This window comes from Doryrhamphus excisus, linkage group LG18 (genome assembly GCF_037039965.1).
Source record: "Doryrhamphus excisus strain RoL-2023G ecotype Guam linkage group LG18, RoL_Dexc_Guam_v1.1, whole genome shotgun sequence".
Classification (NCBI taxonomy): Eukaryota; Metazoa; Chordata; class Actinopteri; order Syngnathiformes; family Syngnathidae; genus Doryrhamphus; species Doryrhamphus excisus.
The window spans coordinates 9,630,055-9,655,768 of NC_136374.1; the positions used below are offsets into that span (position 1 = coordinate 9,630,055).

Sequence of the window (25,714 nt, forward strand, 5' to 3'; positions counted from 1 at the left end):
AATCAGGAATTTTACTTTGTGGTTAATTGTAATAAATGAGAAGCTACTGTGACTTTTTTGCATTTAATTGAATTTAATTTTGGCTGCACGGCGAACGAGTGGTTAGCGCGCCGACCTCACAGCTAGGAGACTTGAGTTCAATCCCACCCTCGGCCATCTTTGTGTGGAGTTTGTATGTTCTCTCCGTGTATGCGTGGGTTTTCTCCGGGTACTCCAGTTTCCCCCCACATTCCAAAAACATGCTAGGTTAATTGGCCACTAATTGTCCATAGGTATGAATGTGAGTGTGAATGGTTGTTTGTCTATATGTGCCCTGTGATTGGGTGGCGACCAGTCCAGGGTGTACCCTGTCTCTCGGCCGAAGACAGCTGGGATAGGCTCCAGCACCCCCGTGAAAATGAATGAATGAATATAATAAATATATAAGCATAGTTTTGGTGACAAACCGAATCAGACTATTTCATACAAACCAACAACCGGTTGGCTAGCTATATACAGAAAGTATCTGTTAAAACCTGTTAAAACTTAACTTTATATGTTGCATATAAACACAATATTTCAGGAATGTAGTGCCTTAACTTCAGTGATGCTTGGCCAGTGTTATTTATGTCATCATTACACTTTGGGTGTCATTTGTTGGGCTAATGCTACATTCGCTGCTAGGTGGTTTGTTTACAGTAATAAACAAAATGGCGTCCCTTCACAATAACATCCATTAAAAACAGTGGATCTGTTTCTTAAATGCTAACAACTTTAATTATTCTGGATATGTTTCATAACGCAATAAACCAACACGAGTTAAAAAAAACACACATTTTGTTGTGATTTATTTCGCGAAAATTACTTAAAAGTTATTTAATGGGAGTTGCACGCCGCGGAGTGAGTGTGTCCTCAGGATCCCCCGGCCACCGAAGAGGAAGAGGGAGGACGAGGAGGGAGGGGAGAGAGGCAGGCAGGAGGCCGCCACAGCTGAGACACTTTCCGGCGTTGCTGTGGCCGAACTCCGTTGGTGGAGGCGATACCAGTACACTACGGCTCCCGCTGCATGAGCTCCTCCGACGAGGCGTCGAGGAAGCTGGTTTCAGGTCAGTGACGCTTCTCCTTTGCACGCAATCCACACTATCGAAGTCCACAGCGGTTGTTTTGCTTGGACTTGACCCACTCGCCACTCACTTGGCACAGGGTAAAGCTTCCACTGAGACAGGGGGGTGGTGATGGATGGCTGGGGGTGCGGTTAAAGTGTCAGTCAGTCAGGTGCTGGTCCACACTTTGAATGGGACTTTGACATGCAAACACCAGGCACAGATTTCAACCATCAAACTGGGCATAGTTTTTTAGGTAAGTTTTTTTGTTATTTTTCTCCTCTCTCGGGATTAATGTGATTTAATGTCTGAAGTTGCTGAATCATCTGTAGATGTTGCAACAACCTGGTGACACTTGTGTAGAAATGTTATACATGACTCATCATAATTTGGACACAGACGCTGACTTGTGCCTGAGATTTTCCTGACAAGCTCAATGGTAAAATGGAAGATTTTTACACCTTGGTAGTGAATAAAAAATATATTTTAATCAGATACAATGGATGTGCAATAAATCTGATCTGATCGAAATGATCTGAAGAAATTTGGTGGCTATATTAGACACATCTATTTTGAAATTGCTGCAAATTTGCCTAAAATTTGCAAATTTGTTATAGAGATGGGAAGAAAATTAAGATTCTGACCCTGAGTAAACATTAAAAGTATTAGAATCTGATTTTTTGCTGATAAATTTTTTTAAAATTATAATAATTTTGAAAATTATAAAAAAAACTGTTAAATGCCTAAATTAAATCGCCCCTGCTTAAACCAATTAAACAGCATTGTATTTTTTTCAATAATTGTGAAATAACTATTCATAAAAATTTAGCCAAATATGAAATATATATATTTGGATAAGCGGTAGAAAATGAATGAATGTTTTTTTCCTTACTGAGTCGCCACAGCGGATCTTTATAGAAAAAACAAACCAAAAAAAACAGGACTGTTAAAATACCATTTTTTATGACACAAAAAAATTACACAATTAAATTTTTTGTTACTTTTACTTTTACTTTTATTGTCATTTTCTGTCAATTTTCTGTGCTGCTTTTCCTCAATAGTGTCATGGGGGTATGCTGGAGCCTATTCCAGCTGATTTTGACCGACAGGCGGGGTACACCCTGGACTGGTCGCCAGCCAATGACAGGGAACATTCACACTCAAATTTAGTTGCATATTTTTATGTGTTAAGTCTAATACTAAAAAATTGCATATTTTTAGTATTTGGGAGGAAGCCTGAGTACCCGCGTGTAGGGAGAACATGTTGCATGGAATGGTACTCCAAAACATCCATGTCAAGTTAATTGATGGCTCCAAATTGTCCATAGGTATGAATGTGAGTGTGAATGGTTGTTTGTCTATATGTGCCCTGTGATTGGCTGGCGACCAGTCCAGGGTGTACCCCGCCCTCTCGCCCAAAGTCAGCTGGGATAGGCTCCAGCATATCCCTGTGACCCTAATGAGGATAAGCGACATGGAAAACGGATGGATGGAGGTAAAATAAGCTTGTTGTTACAGTGTGTACACCATAAAGCTAATGCATTTGCTGTAAGGGCAACATTTGAGTCTTTTGTTAGAAGTGATGAGTAGCTTGACTTGCCCACTCATGCTTGCAGGTGTGCATAGCCCCTCCTTACGTCACGCTCACAGATTTTCTATTGGGTTTAGGTCTGTTTTTTTTTTTCTGGTGAAGGCATTCATTTGTTTGTTAGTTTTAAGTAGACATGTTCCCATTTGTGTGAAAGTGAAATTCTTCATTTTGGAGAATTAGGGCCCAAATGAACGAGACTATTTTGCAGTTTCTTCAAACAACGTGGCTATTTTGTAGCAAATTTGTGGTTCTCATGACATGTTTTGCCTCTTGAGTAGCATGGAGATGAGGATGATGCGTTTAATGGTTTAGTTCTTTCTTTGCCTGTTCAGTGTATGTTGGCTGTTATACTTTACAACGAGTGATTATTCAATTTGCTAAAATGTGTGATTAAGCCTTTCCGGTACATCCAGTTTATGTAAACCGGATCTTTTCAAACTCTCACGCTGCACTGCCAAAACATTACAATTGGTCCAAATGACTTGACGTTTAGGACAGGTTATGTAAAGTGATAGATGACATCAATAAGAAGTTAGCGGAAGCTATCAAAAGGGCAAAGGATCACTCACAAATGCTTGATTTTAATGACTAATTATACTAATTATAAAGCCACAAAAAAGAATACATCAGTTGTTTGCAAAGCTTATCGTGCATTTGTGTGAATTGACAAAAAAATCCCGACTTAAATGTCAGCACTGATGTAACAAGGCTATTTTAAATTTGGGGAAGTTTAGGTTAATTATACTAATCCTTATTTTGAGAGGTTATTAAAGGTCTCAGAATGGTCATCCTGACTTGTTGCGTAATATGCCTTTCACATTTTTATGGAGTTGAACCTCCCCAAGTTTTGAATTAATTTCAAAACTGTTTATTTTCCCACAGGACATAAAGAAAATATCACTGTAATCCTTTCCCGGGTCAAAACTCTGCTTTATAGCATAGGCAATGTTTGAAGTGTAAAGAGTTTAAAGTGTAAGAAAAAGTGAACCACTGTTATTAATACATGACAACACTAGGTCTTAACTGAAGAGGTGAGTTTGTAACACAATGTAGATTTGCGTCATTATTTTAACATACTAAAATGTGAAGTGTAAAAAAGTGATTGGAGTGAATTGTTTTTTCATTATTCTGCAATTTTTTTTTCTTGTCACACAAAAAAATTCCCAGAAAGCCCAAGAAAAAGCAAAACATGCATTAGAGTTAATCCTGTCAAACTGTCTCAGCTCAGGTTTTGTGCGGTGTGTTGATATCCCCAGTGGTATGTCAAGCATCGTTTGTTGCATTAACACTGTAAAAAAAAACAAAAAAACGGCAAAAGTAAACAAAAGATTATTCCATGAGACTGAGCTGTCGGGATTTCCCGCTGTGCATAACGATGGTTGGAAGTCTATAGTTACATTTACATTTAAGATTACGTTCATAAATTCAAGACACATATACATTTCCAATAGAGGCTTTTTTATGTGTGTGTGTGCGTGCATGCACGTTAATGAGTCAGACTTTGCACCATGTCATAAATGAAGGGAGTGTCTAAGATACCGTGCCATACGTTTGAGAATGTTTATGTTGCTCCTCACATGGCTTACACCAGCATCAATAGACATACCGTATTTGTGTTTAATTTCCCACACTGCAGATAAACACACAATGGAAAGAAAACAACTCATGGCTGACAACTGGTTGAAAGCCAACCTTTGATTTGCTTTTATCACAGTACATTAACATTTTGTTGACTTATTTTAGCTTTAAGAGGTCATCTCTTTATGCTTTAAATTGGTTGTAATTATTAACCACAAGTAGTGCTCAGGCCACACAGCTAGGAGAACCGGGTTCGATTCCATCCTTGGCCATCTCTGTGTAGAGTTTGCATGTTCTCCCCGTGCATGCGTGGGTTTTCTCCGGGTACTCCGGTTTCCTCCCACATTCCAAAAACATGCTAGGTTAATTGGTGACTCCAAATTGTCCATAGGTATGAATGTGAGTGTGAATGGTTGTTTGTCTATATGTGCCCTGTGATTGGCTGGCGACCAGTCCAGGGTGTACCCCGCCTCTTGCCCGAAGACAGCTGGGATAGAAAATGAATGAAATAAATATCAACCACAAGGCCAGACATGCAACCATTTCGCCATACAGCAACATTTCACCTGCGATACGACAATGAAAAATCAAACGTGTTAACTTTATTTACAGTTTTACATAAATTTTGGTATAATGTTTGGTTTTGGTATAAGTTATTTAAAGTGCCAGTACTTGCAACTTTCCTTGGCTCCATTGTGGGTTATTTTGCTGGTGTGATCAATAAGAAAGGGAGACATTTGTGTTGTAACTGTGTTCATTGGCAAAGAACTACACAGTTGATGACGTCCTAGATGGGCGATGGAGCTTGAGGATAGTGACTTCCAGTTCTGATTTCCATACCAACGCTCTGCTAACAGGGCTGTTTTTGTAAAAAAAAAAATGTTACAAACACAGTTGGGCTCAAGTTATGTATTATGTGTGAAAATGTATTAAAACCGGGGCAATTTTTGTTTTCAAACTTGTCATCCGCTAATGTTGTTCTTCCTCATCTCCATGACAGCTGGTACATTTTATTGTGCTCACATATTCCATATATTAAAAAAAAAAAAAAGCAGCAAAAGTGGGGAAAAGTGCAAAAAGCGAAGTTGATGCTAATAATAGACTTTTCACCTGAAAGGCATTTTTTAATGCATAATTTACAAAATATCATCCTTCCATTTTTCTCTACGTGGCCCTCACTGGAAAAAGTTTGGACACCCCTGCCGTAGACAAACTCCAAAATCACGTCACCCAGAAGAGAACTTCCAAGCAAGTTCGGCCTCCATTTTCACTTCCTGTAGATGCAGTATGGTCCATGTGATGGTGTTATGGTTTATTTTAGTAGAGTGGTAGATCTTTTGGCTAAGGACTAGTCCATTAAATGATGAGGATACATGTGTTTAGAAACAGCATCTAGTATGACGTTCGAGGACTTAGAGGACTTGGAGTTCCCCTTGAGGTGATTCCACACCCACTAGCCCATCCCAAATGGAAAAACGCTATCACAGAAATACATGCAATGGAAAAAATGGCTGTGTGTTTCTCGTGTGTCAAGAATTTTGATTGACCTGTCCTTAGTCTAGGACAGCCCACAACTCATAGCATTATTTGAGTACAAAAGAAGAACTACGAAATTAAGTCATCATAAAACCATTATTAGCGGCACAGGCAATGTTTTAAGCAACTAAGTAACCTAATTGTCATACAAGTGTAATAATAAGCGAACTGCTGTTGCTATTAAAACATGAAATGAATAACTTAATGATTTACTACTCAACTAGCGGCCAGCGGGTAACGTACTTACAAAACAAATTTAAAAAATACCTAATAATAATTTCAAAAATTGCAGCCATTTTGCTGTAATCCATAAATTTGCATTTTTGTTGCCAAAGATATGTCATAACGTCCAACTCTGTCTATGTGTAGATGGGTAAAATAAAGCTTTTTGCTTTGTGTCATCACAAATCGTCACATGTTTTAAACATTTAACAACAAAACATGAAGTGATTGATTGACTTAAAGGGGAATTGTCCTATTTTTTGGAATTTTGCCCATCATTCACAATCCTTATGTCAAACACAAACACATATTTTTTTCCTTTCTGTGCATTATAACGCCAGAAAATTAGTTAATATGAGCTAGCTAACAATGTACATCATTGGGACACACCTACGTTGACTACGAAACCTCTAACAGCGTTTTATCGTTTTTTTAACATGCTGTGATCATGCAAGAACAAGTACATTGATGATCATGCCATACCGTAAATAAATAAAAATACCGTATTTTGATGATTTTAAACAATAAAGAATCTTCTTTCACATCGCACATCTAGATTACACTACTTGTGTCAACAACAGTAACATAAGATACCGTGATACATTTATAATGTCCGCTCTCCTTGGGATGGCTGTGTCTTCCAGCACAAAATGTGTGCTCCAGTCTTCAGGTAAAAACCGCTGACAGCAAATGAGCATCTTGTTGTGTCTTTGTAGCAAAATTGAGAGCTAATAGTTCACAAAGTTAGCACCAAATCCATGCAATTTACCTGTGGTGTGCTTCTTCTGCTTATGTGTGCTTGTGCGCTACTGCGACTGAATTTTTGGATGTGGTATTTCAATCGAGCGTGCCTTAGTTAACAGTAATTTCTCCGGTATCTTTGATAACTTATGTAGTCCCGTGGTCTGTGACGACCACACACAGGTGCAAAACCTAATGTTTTTCAAGGCCCTGTAGGTGGAACTCGTAACCCAATTATGGGCCCTATAGAAACACAATACACAATGTATGTGTACCCAATCATCCTCCATATGAATATGTTGCATGCACATGTAGTTAAAAACATGCAAATATGCATCTTGTTATGATTCGTATTTATTTTCCGGCACTTTAGTATCTTTACATTGAGACAGTATGATTTAGTGCAGCCTTTGCCCCAATTTTCTTTTTGGATAGATATGGGAGCAAGGCACAGCTCATCGGGTAAATCCTCTTCTGGGACTAAGTATGATCCTACTGTATGTAGTCACTGATTACCTCCATCAAGGAGTTTTGGGTTATTTTTGGCCAACGAGCCAATGTTTGACTCGAAGATATCTGAGCACGTGCGTTGATGCAAATGTGAATCACATCATCTCTTGTTGTGTTATCGTCTGAAGGAAGCACACTTTTTCTTGCATTTCAAAGAACCAGGACCGACCCTTCCCATGTTCGAACTCTTCCTGCCTGTTCCTTCCAGCTTGCCTCTTCCTCACTCCCCCTTCCGTGATTAAAACCGAATTTGTAATTACTGTATGCAACTGGACATGTTGACCTGAGATCAACTTTCCCCATATTATGAATGGAAGGAGTGGCCTCAGATGAACTATACATTGTGTATACAGCACACATGTGCTTTTCAGTGTGATGCCAGGACACTCAGGGTGTGTGTCTGTGCAGTGTGTGTGTGTGTGTGTGTGTGCGTGCGTGTGTGTGTGACCTTGACAGTACGCACCACTCCTTCCCCTTATCCACTGAGGAAGCTTTTGAGGCTCGAGGGACTCATCAACCATTAACTCATAACTATTTAAAGGAATTGGGGGAAAGTTCATGTCCTTAGATTATTGTGGAAAAGTGCTGCTTCCGTGCAAGCAGCTAACAGAGCTTAAACACACACACACACATACGAGTGTGTTTGTATAAATAAGACAAACAAGTTTCATTTAATAATAAAATAATAGTAATAAAATATAATTGAATAAGTGAATTATTTTTCTGAAAAACGCAATATAGTGAGGGAGGGATAATCTAACCGCGATATTGCAAGGGATGTTCCAGTTAGCATACAATTTGGTGTGTATCTTGTCACATTAATATACTGCATGAATGTAACTGTGTTGTTAATGTATTTTTTTTCACATACGTATGTCCTTGTTAGCAGTAGTGGTGTGCGATACCCCTAGATTTGGTATCTATTTAATACCAAGTAAATACAGGATATATGATATGTTTCAAAAATGTTGGTGGATGCATCATCAATTTCAATCAATCTAAATCTAAATGTATTTTTATTACCTTTTTTGCGATTTGACTTTTACATTATTCTTCTTATTATGAATATATTAAATAATAATAACAATAATATAATAATAATAATTATTAATAATATAAAAAATACCCCCTGCATTTTATAATAATAATAATAATAATAGTAATAATAATGATAATAATAATTATTATTATCATTAATAATAATAATAATAATTGTTATTATTATTATTATTAATTATTAATAATAATAACTATTATTATTATTATTATTATTATTAATAATAATAATAATAATAATAATAATAATAATAATAATAATAATAATAATAATAATAATAATAATAATAATAATAATAATAATCAAGGCCCTGTAGGTGGAACTCGTTACCCAAGTATGGGCCCTATAGAAACACTGGTCTTGGGTACACAATACCCAATGTATGTGTACCCAATCATCCTCCATATGAATATGTCGCATGCACATGTAGTTAAAAACATGCTAATTCATGGATTACTGCAAAATTTATCAAATTTTTGAAAATATGTTGAGGTATTTTTAAAATATTATTATTATTGTTATTAATAATAATAATAATAATTATTATTATTATTATTATTATTATATTATTATTATTATAAAATGCAGGGAAAAAATTTGGGCAAAGTGCATCCATGCATTCATTCTCTATGCCGCTCATCCTCACCAGGGTTGCGGGGAATGACCCTAGAGAATTTTACAACTTGCCGTTTTCAGCCCAAAAATATAACCAAACATTGCTCCTCTTTCTTTCTGGCATCCCCCTGCTCTCTCCGTGGTATGTCTGGGCTTGCCTGCCTGTCGGCCGGACTGGCAGGTGATGGTGGGCGGTTTTTGGTTGTCTGTCGCTGCTGAGTCACGTGATGGTAAATCAAACAAAGAGAGGGAGGGGGTGGGGTGAGCAAAGGGAGTTTTCTCTGCTCTGTGATAGACCGCAGAGACACACAGCCAGGTAACCAGTGCAGGTATGAAACCACTGCAGTCGGACAGGAAACCAAGTATAGATCTTTTTACAATGGTATAGATCAATATTGATACCAACGTTAGGACTGATCTGCCTACCACTAGTTAGCAGCTTGCTAACACGTGGAAACGAGAACCAAAAATCAGCTGCATCACCCGTCTATGATGTCATCATTGGTTGATTGTGTATTTAATTGCAACAATTATGCTACTTTCTCAAATGTTTTTATCATTTTTTTGTTTATAGGAATACAACAAATCAAAGTGCATATAAATAATAAATTTAAGGGATAAATGAACATTTAAGGTTACTTTTGGTGAAGACGTGATTGTTGACAAAGACATGATGGAGCAGCAAGATCAACATGGTCATGAAGACTTGACTGTTGCCAAAGACACGACTTGGCAGCGAGACACGACACAGACACTACTTTTCTGTTTTGTCTTCAGATGTTTCACTTGAAACTCAGATTGGCTCCATTTTGTGTTTTTGTGTTGAGAAACATTATTGAATTCAAAAAATAACAGCAAAACAAGAAGGTGGTGTCTTGGTGTCTCACTGTGTCTTTGGGAACAGTCACATGAAGAATCACATATTAAATGAATTTAACGTTTATTAATCCCTTTCATTAATCATTTTTGTGTATTTATATGCAATTCACTGTGTTCACTGCTTTCTGCATATAAAACTATAACAGTAAAACTATAAAAATTTGTTTTGCTTTAACATTTTTTGTTTTTCTGGAACAGATTAATTGCATTTACATTTTTTCTTATGGAAACAAATGAATGACACTAATCAGGGTCCCACTGTATTTTGTACAAAATCCAATTGATGCGACCTTATGGGAGATTGAAAAGAAAAATGAGTTGATTGACATAAAACACGATGTGTACCTGTTTGTGTTTGCATGGTCTAAATGTGTCGATCACTCATCTTGTAATTCAGTTTATTTTAGCCCATTCCCAGTGGACTAAATCGTAATTTACACTTGCATACATGTGTTTGTGTTCCTTGGGAAAGGCTATAATTAGCATTGATTCCCAGGTGCTCCCTGCAGTAGTCACAGGATGATGGTTCCACCCTATTATGGAAATGTAACTCTCAGGTGGATCACAAATAGCCTGGAATGAACCTTCACTGATTGTGTGAGTTATTTATAGTAGTAGGAAGATGGCATAGTGTATATTAGTATATCCTGTCAACATTGTAGCTGTATGCGTTATTACCCAATACTTGTGTTTTTTTTAACCCTGTGTCTGTGCATACCTTGGCTGCCGAGCACATGTCCTTATGTGTCCTTGTATGTCTTTGTTTGCATTTAGCCGTGTGTCCTGTGATACAAGACACACCTCATGCTCCACTCACGTGTCTGTTTTGTGTGTGTGTGTGTGTGTGTGTGTCACTGACAAGCTAAAAATTTCCATGACATACAATGATTAATAATTTGTCGTTTGAGACCGTGATGAAAAGGCTGATGGAGATAGATATGTTTTGGGTTACAACTTTTACCTCACACAGTTTTCCGTCTTTGCTCGTCTTTTTGATTCCAGCTGTCAATCTCATGAGCGTATTTTGACTTTGCCCCTTAGCGGCAAAATAAAAAACGGCGAGTGAATGATTGATGCCAGCCGACCGATGAGACAATCTGCCCTGTGCCTTGTGACAAGAAGACTTTTGGGCAAAAATGTATGAAATAACCTCCAAAGTTTCTGGTTTTATGGTTTTTATCACACCTATTTGTATTTGCCATCACTGGTACCCTTCTGTGGTAGCACCACAAAAAAATAAATAAAATACATCCCATTACATTTAAGTATTTGGACTGAAGTGCGCCTCTAATTTGCATAATTGGCCATGATGTAAACTCCAGTTAGAGTGGAAATTTTCAAAAACTCGCCCAAAGCTCAACTGTTTTGTCTGGACGGGTGTTGCTTTCATTTTGTGCCGTGGTAAATACGTGTGAACATGCACAGACGATTAAAAATGACAGTTAAGTTAAGCAAGAAAGTTAAGTAAGTTCAAAGACAATATTGATGAATAGACGTGTTCTAATGTGTGACCAAGCCAGTTGTGTGTATGTGCTTATGAGCTGTGTTGAGAAGCGTTAGTGTTCTAACACGACAAGCTACACAGACAGTCCCATTATAATGTGTTTGTGATCTATCGCGAAGGAGTAGCACCAAATCTTAAACAAACAAAAACTAGCCCCTAATCTGTAGCAGTCCAAATTAATTTGTGGCAGGCCGGCAGAAATAAATGGATCTACTATTTCGATTTGATCAATTTGTTGTTGCCGATACGATTCAAAGACGACATTGGTTCATTTAGAAGAATACGATTCGAAATGATTCAGTAACCTTTTAGCTAAAAATTCAACCAGTCCTACTATGAAATAAATCCCTGGATACTGGAGAGTGTCAGGGCTGTATGGTGGACGAGTGGTTAGCATTGATGGTTCAATCCCACCCTAGCAATCTCTGTGTGGAGTTTGCATGTTCTCCCCGTGCATGCGTGGGTTTTCTCCGGGTACTCCGGTTTCCTCCCACATTCCAAAAAACATGCTAGGTTAATTGGCGACTCCAAATTGTCCATAGGTATGAATGTGAGTGTGAATGGTTGTTTGTCTATATGTGCCCTGTGATTGGCTGGCGACCAGTCCAGGGTGTACCCTGCCTCTTGCCCAAAGACAGCTGGAATAGGCTCCAGCATCCCCCACGACCCTTGTGAGGATAAGCGGTTTCCTCAATAGTGTCATGGGGGTATGCTGGAGCCTATCCCAGCTGACTTTGACCGACAAGCGGGTTACACCCTGGACTGGTCGGCAGCCAATCACAGGGCACATATAGACAAACAACCATTCACACTCATATTCATACCTATGGACAATTTGGAGTCGCCAATTAACCTAGCATGTTTTTGGAATGTGGGAGGAAACCGGAGTAAATATATAATTACAATATATAAAATATGATAATATGTCATCTTCCATGGCAACTTGCTAAAGACAGATCAATGTAGTTGGATCATGGGAATATAAATTGACTCATCAATGTCACAGATGAATCGTTACCCCTACCCATACTGTATACTATGTCTCCAAAGTGCGTCCTAAAACCATTACTGTCGTTGTGCACTTTCAGAAATGTCAATCTCAATATTTATCCTCCTCTTCTTCTTTTCTCCTTTATAATTGTGAATTCCTTTCTGATATGTAGCAAATATTTCCACGATTGAGGATGGTTAGGCTCCAGGCTGTACACTCATCATTTGAGGCATGTTGACTGCAATGTCCGGGTATTAATGGCACAGTCGATTTTTACTATGCTTCTCAGTGTGACACTTAAAATGCTAATCATAAGCGTGTATAACACTTAGTGTAGCAATACTAAGTTGGCCACATTTGTGTTTTACTTCTGAGGGATGTGTTTCCAGAAATATTCAGCTGAACTGGTGGTGTGTTCGACTTTGGAGTGTTCAACTGTACTGTGTGTCATGCAGTGAGTGTCACTTGGTGTGTGTGTGTGTGTTGGGGGAGTGCAGGGGGGGTTGTCGTGTGTGGCGGGAGAGAAGTGCAACCAGAGAGGTCAGACTGAAGCAACAGGAAATCATCAGCATCTGATGTCTACCACCCGACTTATTTAGCATAAGTGTTGCTGTACTATGAGTACTTATAGTAATAACAATATGTGAGCATGCATACCGGTTTATACTGACAGTGCACACATATTGCCCATGCTGCTCATATTATAAATGAGCAATCATTAGCGTCACGATCAGAGCACATGATGCTGAGCTGTCTGAACTTCTGCTGAGCCCAGACTATGTCAGAGAGAGAAAATGTGCGTGTAGTTCCCTTTCTATCGGTCACCACTTCCTGAGGAAAAGCACGCACGCACACACACACATAGTCTCCTTTTCACTGTCCGTCGTCGGTCATTGAACTCAATGTTAACACGCACTGAATTTGTTACAAAACATAGATTGAGTGGGCCGTATTGTGGTGTGTGTGTGTTTTCAGTTTATTGTCTAAAATAAACCACAATACTAGATTTTTTTGATGATGTCATTTTTCTCTTTGAATGGAGTGTATTAGTAACACTCCTGGAGTCAAACACTTTAATGTCATAGGTAGTTAATAATTCTGAAACATTTTTTTGAGTGTGGGGGAAGATGAAATCGGCCAAAGTATTTTTTTCATGCAATGAATTTTAATTAATTAATTGATAGAATTAATCTATTTACTTTCTGAAACAATACTAATGATTATAATAAAAAATTTAGCACTTTTATGTGTACTCTGAGGTGTTTTACTTCACAGACCTCACAGCTAGGAGACCAGGGTTCAATTCCACCCTCGGCCATCTCTGTGTGGAGTTTGCATGTTCTCCCCGTGCATGCGTGGGTTTTCTCCGGGTACTCCGGTTTCCTCCCACATTCCAAAAACATGCTAAGTTAATTGGCGACTCCAAATTGTCCATAGGTATGAATGTGAGTGTGAATGGTTGTTTGTCTATATGTGCCCTGTGATTGGCTGGCGACCAGTCCAGGGTGTAGCCCGCCTCTCGCCCAAAGACAGCTGGGATAGGCTCCAGCACCCCCGCGACCCTTGTGAGGATAAGCAGTAGAAAATGAATGAATGAATGAACGCAATATATTACAATAAAGTAATGATACATCCAAACTGCAATTTTTTTATGTTTTTTTTCACTGCCAAATCAACAACCCAGTTGAATTAATTACACACAATGATGCTAGCTTTTTGTTTGCAGCTGAGGTCAAAGAAGACCATTGTAAGCTCTACCAGTCAGCACTTTGTAACAGATTGTCCTCACTGCTAATCCGCGATGGACACTCTGTGTTCTATGATAGCTCTCTAGTTGATAATATCCTCACATTTTTCCACACTGTTTTAATTTCTAACTGCGTGGAACATGCTGTTTCAAGAAGTGAGTCTCCCCCCCCCACCATCATCCTGACCTCAAGTTGACCTACAATGCACAACTTTCCTTTGACCTATCGGAACATAAGAATCATTAAGAAATCAGACAACGATGTCTGGGTGCTGTTTTACTCAGAGGTTACTGAGGTTGTGCGGTGCCTTCGCTAACAAGTGAGAGAGTGGGTGCCAGACACAAGCAACCTTTTTCATGTAGGAGTGGATGGGGGAAGGCCCTCTCTGCATCTGTGTAACCTTGATACCACTTTGCAATAAAACACAGAGTAAATCTTATACTTAAAGAACCCCCCCATCCTGCATTTGCAGTACAAATTATTAAAATGTTGTACTTAGGCCTGTCACGATAATCAATAAATAAATTAATTGCATATTAAATAAAAGCTAACTCGATAATTTTGCTGGTCTTGATAAATTGAAATGTGCATGGTTTGTTTGTTTTCCTCGTCTCTCTTTACCAAACAACATGCAGGACTTGGATTCCGTTCAGATTGAACCCTCTTGTCAGTCATTTAGTGTCTTTGTCCCAGTAGCTGGAGTCGGGGCTGTGTGAATGCTGCAGCATGCAAGTGATATGAATGGTATGAACAAAAGGGATGTTTTCTAAGGAGAATGCCACAATGAACAAAGCTGAGACCAATTTCTTGGAAAGTAGTTGCGATGAAGAAGGGGAATATGACCAACTTGCATGTGCACCCCAAACACCGCCATCATGTCCAGTTTTCCCCACTAGGAAAAACAAACTGCCGCTCGAGGTGCAGTGGAGCCTTTTGTCCCGACAGTCAATGCTTAACTGAGACGTTTGATCAATAAAGTAAATATAAACAAAACTGCATGAAATGGTGCATGCTCACAGACAGTGTCGTTCGCTACATGTTAAGCGTTCCTGTTATGCTTTTTCCACTCTTTTGACCTGTAAATGTAAGAATGTTGTATTCTCGTGTTAAACGATGCCAACGTTTCAGATAATGAGTTTTCCACATTTGGAAGTAAACCGTGAAAGAAGTTAGGATGGCTCTGAATGCTAGGTTTCAGAGAGTTTTTTCCAATATCGGCTCCCTGTGATGTCACAGTGAGACAGGCTTCCTTATATGGGCGTTCCCAGGTACAAGTTGCACAAGCTGTTAGCTGAACAAGTGGGACCAATCACAGGGAAGTGGACATCCCAGGAGGCAGACCGTGGGTGTAATAAATTAAAACAGACTGTTTTGGAAAGCCAAGTAAATACAGCTGGAATTGGTTCAGATCCTGGAAGATCTAGAAAGCTAGAAAGGGACGAAAAATTGCATGATCGGTGCCATTTAAGGTATAACACCCAATGTTAGGTGTACTCACATTATCATGCCATATATTATCATTACATGAATGAAAAAATAGTCTCAAGATAATGTTGACAATAATATTGTTTATCGACAATAATTTGTAGGACAGTAATCATCTAGCAAAAAGAGCGAAATCAACACTAACAAAATGCTTTTTCACCAATATTGCTGATTTTTCTTGACATATAATAACAAAGCTTTTTTAGACAACCTTGCTGTAATTTGTAATCACAGTTATAGTTACATGGGACGCATTGATATTTTGGTTAAAAAAAATGGGATAAAATCTTTGTAAAGTCCAAAATGCTGAGTATTTTCCAGGAGAAGAAGTTGTGGCCACTGACGCAGACTGTGCATACAGACCTGTCTTAGTCACTGTCACTTGAGCCACACGCGCTGTTAAATGGCTTTTTTAGGAAGTTACACATCTTGGCGCACTCACTTTCCCCTCACATGTATTTATTAATACATACAAAAAAGAAGTAGACCTTTCAACATGTTTGAGTAATGATGACGTGTAGCACATAGCAAAGTCAATGAAAGTATTGAAAGGAAACATTTTGCTGCTTTCTTCGTAAGAGGCAAGCATATATTTTGATTAAAAGGAAAAATAAGATAAGAACATGGCTGAATGCTGCAGGACAGGTTTTTTGGTTTGTGCCTTCGGTGTTGACTAGTCATGTCTTTACATTGTCTTGTTCTCCATGGTTGAATGTATGTGTGGGAGGCTTTTTTTTTACACCCGAGACACAGACTAGCATTCACACCCACATTCACACCTACATGGTCGCATTACAAAGAATTCAATTTATTTCAGATGTCAAACCTCATGTTGGAGTGGCTTAAATTTGATCTTCGTGGATAGATAGACACCTCTTTTAATGGCATCTGGTTTCACCCTTTTTTTTTTTGGACTCAACTCTTTACAGACTTTTGTAGAAATCAGTTCTGTAGTTTGTCCGAAATCTTTCTCACTAACAAACAGCAACAGTAAAAAAAAAAAAGAGGTGGATTCACAGAGGTGGAATATTCCTTTCCCCAATCCGATTGAAGTATCATGTATCCACTCAAACGGAAAGTTGTCAGGGTGTGTTCTTCTTCGTCTTCTGTTGTTTATTGGCGAGTTGGCAAGCAGCTTTCGGTGTGCATTACCGCCATCTGTGGAACAGAATCTAAACTCTTATATACTTTATTCATAAGTCCAGTTTTTCTTTAAAAAGAAACTATATATCTATATAAAACATGGCTCGAGTTTAATTATAAAATATTAGCAAGATTGAATTTTATCTTTTCCTGTTTAAATTTTATCCCGGGTGCGTTCTTTCAGCGCATGCTCAGATATGACGTAACACGCAGCACGCGACGTTCTTAAGTTTTAAAAATGGAAGCGAACAATCAGGCTTGGGCTGCTGTGGAATCCGACTGACTTTAATTGGATCGGGGCACATTCCAAAAAGCTAATTTAACAAGAAAACTAAAAAAAGACCAACAATATGGCGAAAATCTGCAGTAATTTTACAAGACTAAAGTCAAAATATTACGAGAAAAAAAGGTTCAATCCTCCGTCCTGCCGTGATCATGTCGAAGTATCCTTGGGCAAGATACTAAACCCCCAGTTGCTCCTGATGCTGTGTCATTGATAGGTAATAAATATGCTATCAGTGTCAAAGCATGTTGACCCCCTTGGAGGATGACATAAAAGTAAAAAAACATTTCCAAAAAAAACCCAAGTATTAGGCATTGTGTAAGGCAGGGGGCTCAAACACGCGGCCCGCGGGCCAAATGTGGCCCGCAGGACACTAGTTTGAGGCCCCCGCCTTGATATGAAAGTTTAATGTTAGTGCAGCCCGTGCAAGTTTGATATGGATGCTGTATGGTATCATGTACCCAGAAAAAATTATTACATTTGATTAATGTTCATGTTAAAGGTTAAATAACTGTTAATAGTTATCCTCCCTATCTGTGTGGAAGTGGTAAGTTTTTGGCTATTTAAGTTTAAAGGAAATAACTTGAAGGCTACCGTTTAGGTCGCTAGCTCTCTAGTTTGCGAGTTAGCATGTGTCTCAAGACCCTGCAGTTGCGCAATATGTTGTAAATAAAAAGAGTATAAATGTGACTATAGTCGTGTTTTGTCATGTCTACAGGGCTCTAATAATGCTTTGTTCATTTTAATCTGAAAAAAATAATTTGTCTACCCACCAACTATATGTGGTTTCTTAAGTAAGTATTTGTCATTTTATTGTTATTATTATATTTATTTATTTATTACTGATTGATTGATTTTCTTTATTCTTGAAGTGTTTATTTATTTTTCATCTTATTTTGTGTAGAAAAATAAAAAGTAAGATATTTGAGAACAGTGGAATGTTTTATCAGAGCTTTTATTGAAGAAAATCGAAACCAAAGCAAAGGTTATTCATTTTTCTGTTTTTAATAAATGCATTTTTTTGGGGGGGGGTTTGAAAACCAGATGTAGCCCAGTCTCGCCCAAATCCGAGCTCCAGTGGCCCCCAAGTAAATTGAGTTTGAGACCCCTGGTGTAAGGAATCAGATGAAATATTGGCTGGATGGATATTGCTATCATGGAACAAAGTGTACAAACTCTCCAAACATAAAAAATTATGCAAAATCAAAAGTACACAGTTTGGACCATTTGGACAGTTGTTGCACTTCTGCCCCTATCGTGCCATCATATGATGTAATGACCAAGGCTAGCTCTGACATGTGGGAAGCTGACACGACACACCGGCTCAAGTGTCACGCACGTGCTCCAACAAAGACACACACACACACACACACACCCAATCCTAAACACGACAAAACCACACTAATCATGTGTAATCTTTTCTGCTGTCTGACAGAGGTGTTTGCTCACGCAGCTCGCATATACGTACATGCACGTTTCATTTAGCTGATGGCTTGTTCTTTTTTAAGTGCTGTCAAAAGGGAAAATGGGGTAAAAAGATAGTTGTTTTGATTGCAGTGTGATTAATGATGGCGCAGCAGTGAGGCCGTGAGTGACATGATGGAGGACGGGATTTTCTCAAAGCCTCTAGAGTGCACTGTGATTTCTTTCTTTCTTGCTCGCTTCTTCCTTATCTCTAGAGCTTTTACTCCCACATAATGAGCAACCAGGGCACCGTTTGCAAACCCCGGGTGTGTCTTATTTTCAGTCAGGATTTGGCCGACAGTGTACAAACGGAAAAATATCCAGGTTTCTCTCGCTATAAATAGTCATTTTGCCTGTAAAGCAGCCTTGGAGGTGAGAATGTTATAGTGATGTCAATTTGAAGTGCTCCACTCACTTCCCAACCTTGTTGCTGCATTCCAAAGCCGTAACAAGGAAACAATAAGTAATTCAGAAAGGAGGATGTTTTTTTCCCCCCAGTGTGATCCATTTTTATACCACTATTACATCCGTCCTCCTATTTTACTTGAGCCTTGTTACATAATTCATCTCATTCATTGTTTTTGGTGGCCCAACCAAGGATGTGTTTAGCAGTGTCCCCTACAGGTTTGCAATCTATCAGTGGCGTTAAATTTGTTGAATATGTCTTCTATAAACAGAGCTTTTAGAAAATTGAAGTTGGGATATTTAAGTGGAATCTTTGTGTGTGAAAAACAGGTAAAACTGAGCATTTCTTAGTTTTTTTTGTCAGAATTGGGCAGCATTATTATGTTGTTAAACCTTATTTAACAACACTATATTAAGTTATTGGCTCACAGGTGTTATATTATGCACAGACAATTAAAAACATTCATAATATTTCCTGTGCCCCTTGTAAGTATGTGCTCATTTTATTAGTTTATTTTATTGGTCAACTCATGTAATTATTTTGATGAACAGATGCATTATAATTCATGACTAATTTGTGAAATTTTGTTGGTCGATAATTGTGCTATTTGTTATTGTCCGATATTCGATAATTGCATTTTTTTTTAGAAAAACAACAAACAATTATCATTAAGATTATCATTCAAAAATCATTGTGTCATGTCATCCTTTTGTCATGTCACATTTGAGCCAATAAATAGTACTCAAGGGTAGTGTACCTGTGTGTCAAAAGAACTACACACACACACAGAAACACGATAGGTGGGTAAAAACTGACAATACACTACCAATGCATAATGCAGAATATTAACCTAACTCTAACCATGTGCTTTCCAGACTTTTTTTTACAAAAACTGTGGAAACAGGAAGTACTCCCAGCGATGCTACATTATATAGATTGCCTCTCATAACATTTCAATAAAACCACACACATAGTCCATATTTGGGGGTCCATATTTAAGCTGTGATATAAATGGTATCCATTCTTTTACATCATAACATGTGCTTGAATGCAACACTGCGCATTACCGCTTCTTGTGCATTACAAGCTGGGCCACAACGCCACACTGTGCACCATTTTGCACCATTTCCCTTACTATTTACTTTACAGATCAAAAGCCTCAGTATGTGTTGACTGTCGGGAGGAAAGCTGCGCTGCACAGCCAACACTGGAACTGTGGCATTCTGCTTACAAACTAGCGTCTGCTTGCGAACTGCTAGCACTCATGTATCCCCGCTACTGGCACAAAGAGGCTTAATAGCTGAGAAGATGCTCACTCTCTTCTGTGTTTCATATTTCATATAGAGCCAATGCACACAGACACATGCAGAGTATGTCTTCTCATCCAGTTGTTGATGGCGCAGATGCGAATGTCAATTTATTGAGGGCTCATAATTACTGATGTGTTGTACTTATCTTTTGATAAATTGATATATCCATGAACGTGACAGGCCTAATCACAACCAAACAGTTGTAGCTTTTTCAGGCATCTGAGTGGACAAAATGCGCTAGATATTTAGCAGGTGAATGTGTTTTTGGATGGTGCACATGAGATGTATTAATAAGCTGAGTTTAATTCCATGTGTTACACGTTGTAATGACGAGTTACACACACGGTTCAATTATGGGTTCCCTGGCAGACCTCATGCGTTCATGGCGAGCCGCCACATATTAATGAATGTATGGTGCAAACAGTTTATTCTACTACTCAGTACGTTTCTGGAGTTTCTGATTGCTCAAAATGCAAGGAAAATTGAGCTAGTCAGTGATATTGTTGCTGATGCACTTAGTCATGCATGGTGTCACTCTTTCACCAATCGTTGTTGCTCAAAAATGATTTTCAAATCAAACTTTTGCCCTCAGTCAAGTTCCTTTTTTGCAATAGTGATTGCAAAATCTCAAACGCCATACAGCTGTGTACGTCAGAGGACTCAATGAAAATATGAATGGACCTTTGACTTAATTTTTTTTGAAAATATTGTTTGTTTGTTTTAACAGAATTGGAGACTTTGATTGTCTTTTTTGAATGACTTCTATTTTTTGGAGACCAGGGTTCAATCCCACCTTCGGCCATCTCTGTGTGGAGTTTGCATGTTCTCCCCGTGCATGTGTGGGTTTTCTCCGGGTATTCCGGTTTCCTCCCACATTCCAAAAACATGCGAGGTTAATTAGCGACTCCAAATTGTCGATAGGTATAATTGTGAGTGTGAATGGTTGTTTGTCTATATGTGCCCTGTGATTGGCTTGCGACCAGTCCAGGGTGTACCTCGCCTCTCGCCTGAAGACAGCTGGGATAGGCTCCAGCACCCCCCGCGACCCTCGTGAGGAAAAAGCGGTAGAAAATGAATGAATGAGTTTCACTTTGGGGGCTCACAGCAACTGCGGTGCATTCAAAGACACTTCAAAAACAATGATCAGTGAAGGCATAAACATCTAAAAATTGTGGAGTTTTTTAACAGTGGTACATGTATGCTGTGCATTTTATTTTTATTATTTGTTGAATGAGATGTGTTTTCCGCGGAAGGGGGGAAAAAACTTTTTTTTTCTTTTAAACGTTCGGGGCCTTGAACATGCACACACACTACTTCCACTGGTGGTGTGTTGTTCTTTTTCTTCTTTGGTTGGGCAATCACTGAGCCAGCCACCCAAACAACAACAACAGAGGAAGCCGGACACATTACGAGCAGAGTTCGTCTTGTTCTGACTGTGTCACAATCTAACTCCCAGTTGAGCAGATAACAGAGTGCAGGAATGAGCAGAGGACAGAGGAGGATTGGCATTGCATTATAATTGTATGTATACATTCTTGGTTTGGAACAAAACAACAAACATGCATACATATGACGTTTCCTCCTCGTTATGTTATTTTATCTTCACCCTACTCCTTTTCCTCCTCTCTTTCGTGTTTTAGATTCTTTCGGTGTTATTCTTAAAGCAAGGACACATACGGTAAGCATGCAATGTTGTATCAGCTAAAACGTCACCGCTCTCGTCTCTCTCTGTCCTCAGCAGACATGGTGGACACCCAGCAGCTCTTACCCTGGCCGGTGGGCTTCAGTCTGAGCGCCGTGGATCTGCCCGAGCTGGACAACAGCACCCACTTGCTGGACATGAAGCACTTAACCACATTGGACTACGCCACCATCTCCCCGTCGTCCTCCTCCTCTATGTCGCCCTCGCTGGTTGCCTCCATGTCCTCTGTCGGCGTGGCCTATGACCTCAGTCCTCCACAGAGCGAGGACCACTTAACCGACCTGGACTACACCAGCGTGCACAGCTACAGGACTCAGTTAGACTCCCACAGTAAGGCGCAGCTCAGTGTGCTTCTATCTTCTGCATGTTGACGTCTAAAATTGACACTTCTCATATTCAGATTCTATCAAACTGGAGCCAGAGTCGCCTCCTCAACACACCGAGAGTCCGACGTTCTCCAAACTACAGGACGACACGTCGACTCCTGCACTCAATATTGAGTGTCGTGTGTGTGGAGATAAAGCCTCTGGGTTTCACTACGGCGTCCATGCCTGTGAGGGATGTAAGGTAAGACCATTTCATTGAAATTATTCTCCCTATGTATATAAATTGAAATTGACATTCTATTTTACAAACTAAAATTATCATTACATTTTTATATCATTCATATGTGATATAAAAATGTGGACATGTAGAACTGTGAACTGATTATGTGATGCACTCAATTGTAATCTGATGCATGTTCAAATGAAATAAAACTATTACCATTACCCTAATTATTTTCTATGCAAATATTAAGTTAGTTTGTTCAAAATAAGAGGACTTTGACACCTGCAAAAATCATTTAATAAAAGGCTGTGGTCTTGAATTAAAAGGATGTAAAGCATAACCTATATTCACTTCTTCAATGTAATAGTAGCACCCTAGAAAAGCAGTGGTGATCCAAACTGACATTTGTGTATCATAAGAGACCATTAGTTGAGAGTGTGAAACTCTTCACTTAATTGGTCAGAAGAAAAAAAATATTCATTTTCTGCAAATAATGTATCTTAGTTTGACTATATACCAATAGTGACTGGAAAAACAATGCATTAGAATCCTCTTCTAATCATCAAAAGGTGCAAAATGAACCTGTGTATTCAGCATACAGTAGATCCTTGCTTTTCAACAGCGGTTACATTCCGGGACCACCAGCAGATGGAGAAATGGCAGAACATGAGAAATTGCTACAGCCATAAAAAATGACTTTGATATTCTCCTCCAATTTCGTGTCAACATTTGAAATAGAAGTGATTGTTGGAGGTACGCCTCACACACTTAGTAAACACATATAAACACTACTCACCACTAAAGAATGACATATAATTGGAGTAGTTACCTTATAGAAGTTATATCAGCAACTATGGTGCATTCATAGACCACCCATAAAGTGCGAAATGTTTGGCTTGATGAAAAAACAGTGAAGCATGAAAAAAATTGTGGGCTTTTTAAAAAGTGGTACATATATGGATAATGTACATTTAATCAATATATTTATTATCGGATTATGGTGAATGAAATATGTTTTCTGAGGAAAAAAAACAGCTTCTTGAAGAAAACTATATATTCTTTTGACCAAAAATCAGCAAAATTGTGAATGCTGAATCATGAGTATGTGGGGACATTTATGTTTGGTGAGATTTTTACTAATGTAAAATATGTATCTTGGCACATTACAGGTTGGGAAACACTGATCTAAAATACAAGTGTGTTGTGTTTGGCTTTTTTTACATGTTTTATTTTGTGACGCTACAACAGAACAGTGATGGCAAAGAGGAAAAAGTGTGATGCTAACCACAGAACCTTACCGCAAATACGCTGGCATCCATATGAGTGTGATGTCAAAAAGTGACAGAATTTCTTCCTGTGAAAGTGTAGGCTGTAGGTCATGGTGGAAAAAAATGCCACTTGAATGGGTGAGGGGGCATCTGCATTGTTTGAAGTCACTTTAACTGTATGAGCCATACATGTTCCACTCTGCAAAACCATTTCATTGGCTACTTTTTTTTATGAGGAGCATTTGCACTGGTCTCCATGCTGGAACAGGCTGAATGTAGGCAACATGCAGTAGTTATTGTTCTTAGGTTTTAGTGAGGGACTCGCCAGATGAGGAGGTCAGCCAAGCAGGGAAACACTTTTAATTGTTTTAAGAGAGAAAACATTCTTTATTAAGGTGGAGTCCTGACCCCCTTTACCTTCCTCCTCCTTTAAATAACGCACCACAAAAAAAGAAGCAGCTGCAGCCTGTAAGAATGAATACAATGTGTTCCACCACACACTGACATGATGGGAAATGCCTATGATGCCTAAATCATTTTTTACATTTTTTCTGCAGGGTTTCTTCAGACGCACCATCAGATTGAAGCTGGTGTACGATCACTGCGACCTCCACTGTCGTATTCACAAGAAGTCCCGCAACAAATGTCAATACTGTCGCTTCCAGAAGTGCCTGAATGTCGGCATGTCGCACAATGGTAAGATGCTAAGACAACGTAGTGACAAATATCAAGTCCATTATGTCGGCACATGTTGAATTGTGCTCTGTAGATGATTCATTCAAAAAAAAAAAATGTTATGAACTCCTTTACATTTTAAGTATGAGTGGTCAGCCTTAAGCAGCTTTATATCTACCTCTGCATGTGCTTTAAAATATCTGTTATTTAGCAGTTGATTGGTATCAGGGTCCATACCAGCCTAATTCAAAGAAATTTCCGATACGGAGGTTTGTCAGCCAAAAAATTCATTAATTCATTCATTTTCTACTGCTTATCCTCACGAGGGTCGCGAGGGTGCTGGAGTCTACCCCAGCTGTCTTCGGGCGAGAGGTGGGGTACACCCTGGACTGGGCGCCAGCCAATCACAGGGCACATATAGACAAACAACCATTCACACTCACATTCATACCTATGGACAATTTGGAGTCACCAATTAACCTAGCATTTTTTTGGAATGTGGGAGGAAACCGGAGTACCCGGAGAAAACTCACGCATGCACGGGGAGAACATGCAAATCCACACACAAATGGCCAAGGGTGGGATTGAACTAGCTGTGAAGTCTGAGCGCTAATAATTGTGGTCATTATGTGTGTAAATAATAAGCTATATGTGTATCTATATAGGGGCTACACAGTGTACCAGTGGCTAGCATGCAGGCCACACACCTTGGAGATCTGAGTTTGATTCCACCCATCTCTGTGCGGAGTTTGCATGGGTTTTCTCTGGGTACTCCATCCCAAAAACATGCTAGGTTAATTGGCGACTCCAAATTGTCCATAGGTATGAATGTGAATGTGAATGGTTGTTTGTCTATATGCGCCCAGTGATTGGCTGGCGACAGGTTTGCACCAAAGGGCTATTACAACGTTGGTTCATTTGCTGTGGTGTTATTCAATATGCTTCTTAACGAATGAACACATGCTCAAATCTAGTTTGAATCCTTTCAATGCTCTCATGCACAAAATTATCTATATTTTATATGTAAGGAAGTTTGTTAAACTTAGAAAAATTAGTGTGTTTGCATTTCATTAGCCTCTTGTCTTCTTTATGGTTTGGCTAAAAAACACACCCAATTACAATATTTATCCTAAATCTGAATTTTCCCTGCATAGAGCCACTTAAATATCTCACACAAGTATTGATAGTAAACTATTAATAAACTATAGTAAACTATTTTCTGTTGGCTATCACTCTACTCAGCTTGGGTGTGAATAACCTGCCATGTAATCCCTTCACATGCCAGTCTACTTTGATCAATAATTGACATGACAAAGTGCATCAACCACCAGTGACTGCTTTGTCACCGTTGTGGGCTGGTTGCCCAGTTTAAAGA

At 38.9% G+C, this 25,714-nt stretch overlaps 1 protein-coding gene across 2 annotated transcripts in view; it reads left to right on the plus strand.

The window, feature by feature from the left end:
• Positions 1-1,172: 1,172 nt before the first annotated feature.
• pparg (peroxisome proliferator-activated receptor gamma) overlaps positions 1,173-25,714 on the plus strand; it is a 31,272-nt gene continuing 6,730 nt past the window's right edge. For both annotated transcript variants that reach the window (XM_058054674.2, XM_058054676.2), the window contains exons 1-4: positions 1,173-1,338; positions 21,884-22,177; positions 22,248-22,414; positions 24,222-24,360. In XM_058054674.2, the coding sequence (XP_057910657.2) occupies positions 1,287-1,338; positions 21,884-22,177; positions 22,248-22,414; positions 24,222-24,360 (652 nt within the window). In that variant the 5' untranslated portion in view covers positions 1,173-1,286. The remainder of the gene's footprint in view (positions 1,339-21,883; positions 22,178-22,247; positions 22,415-24,221; positions 24,361-25,714) is intronic.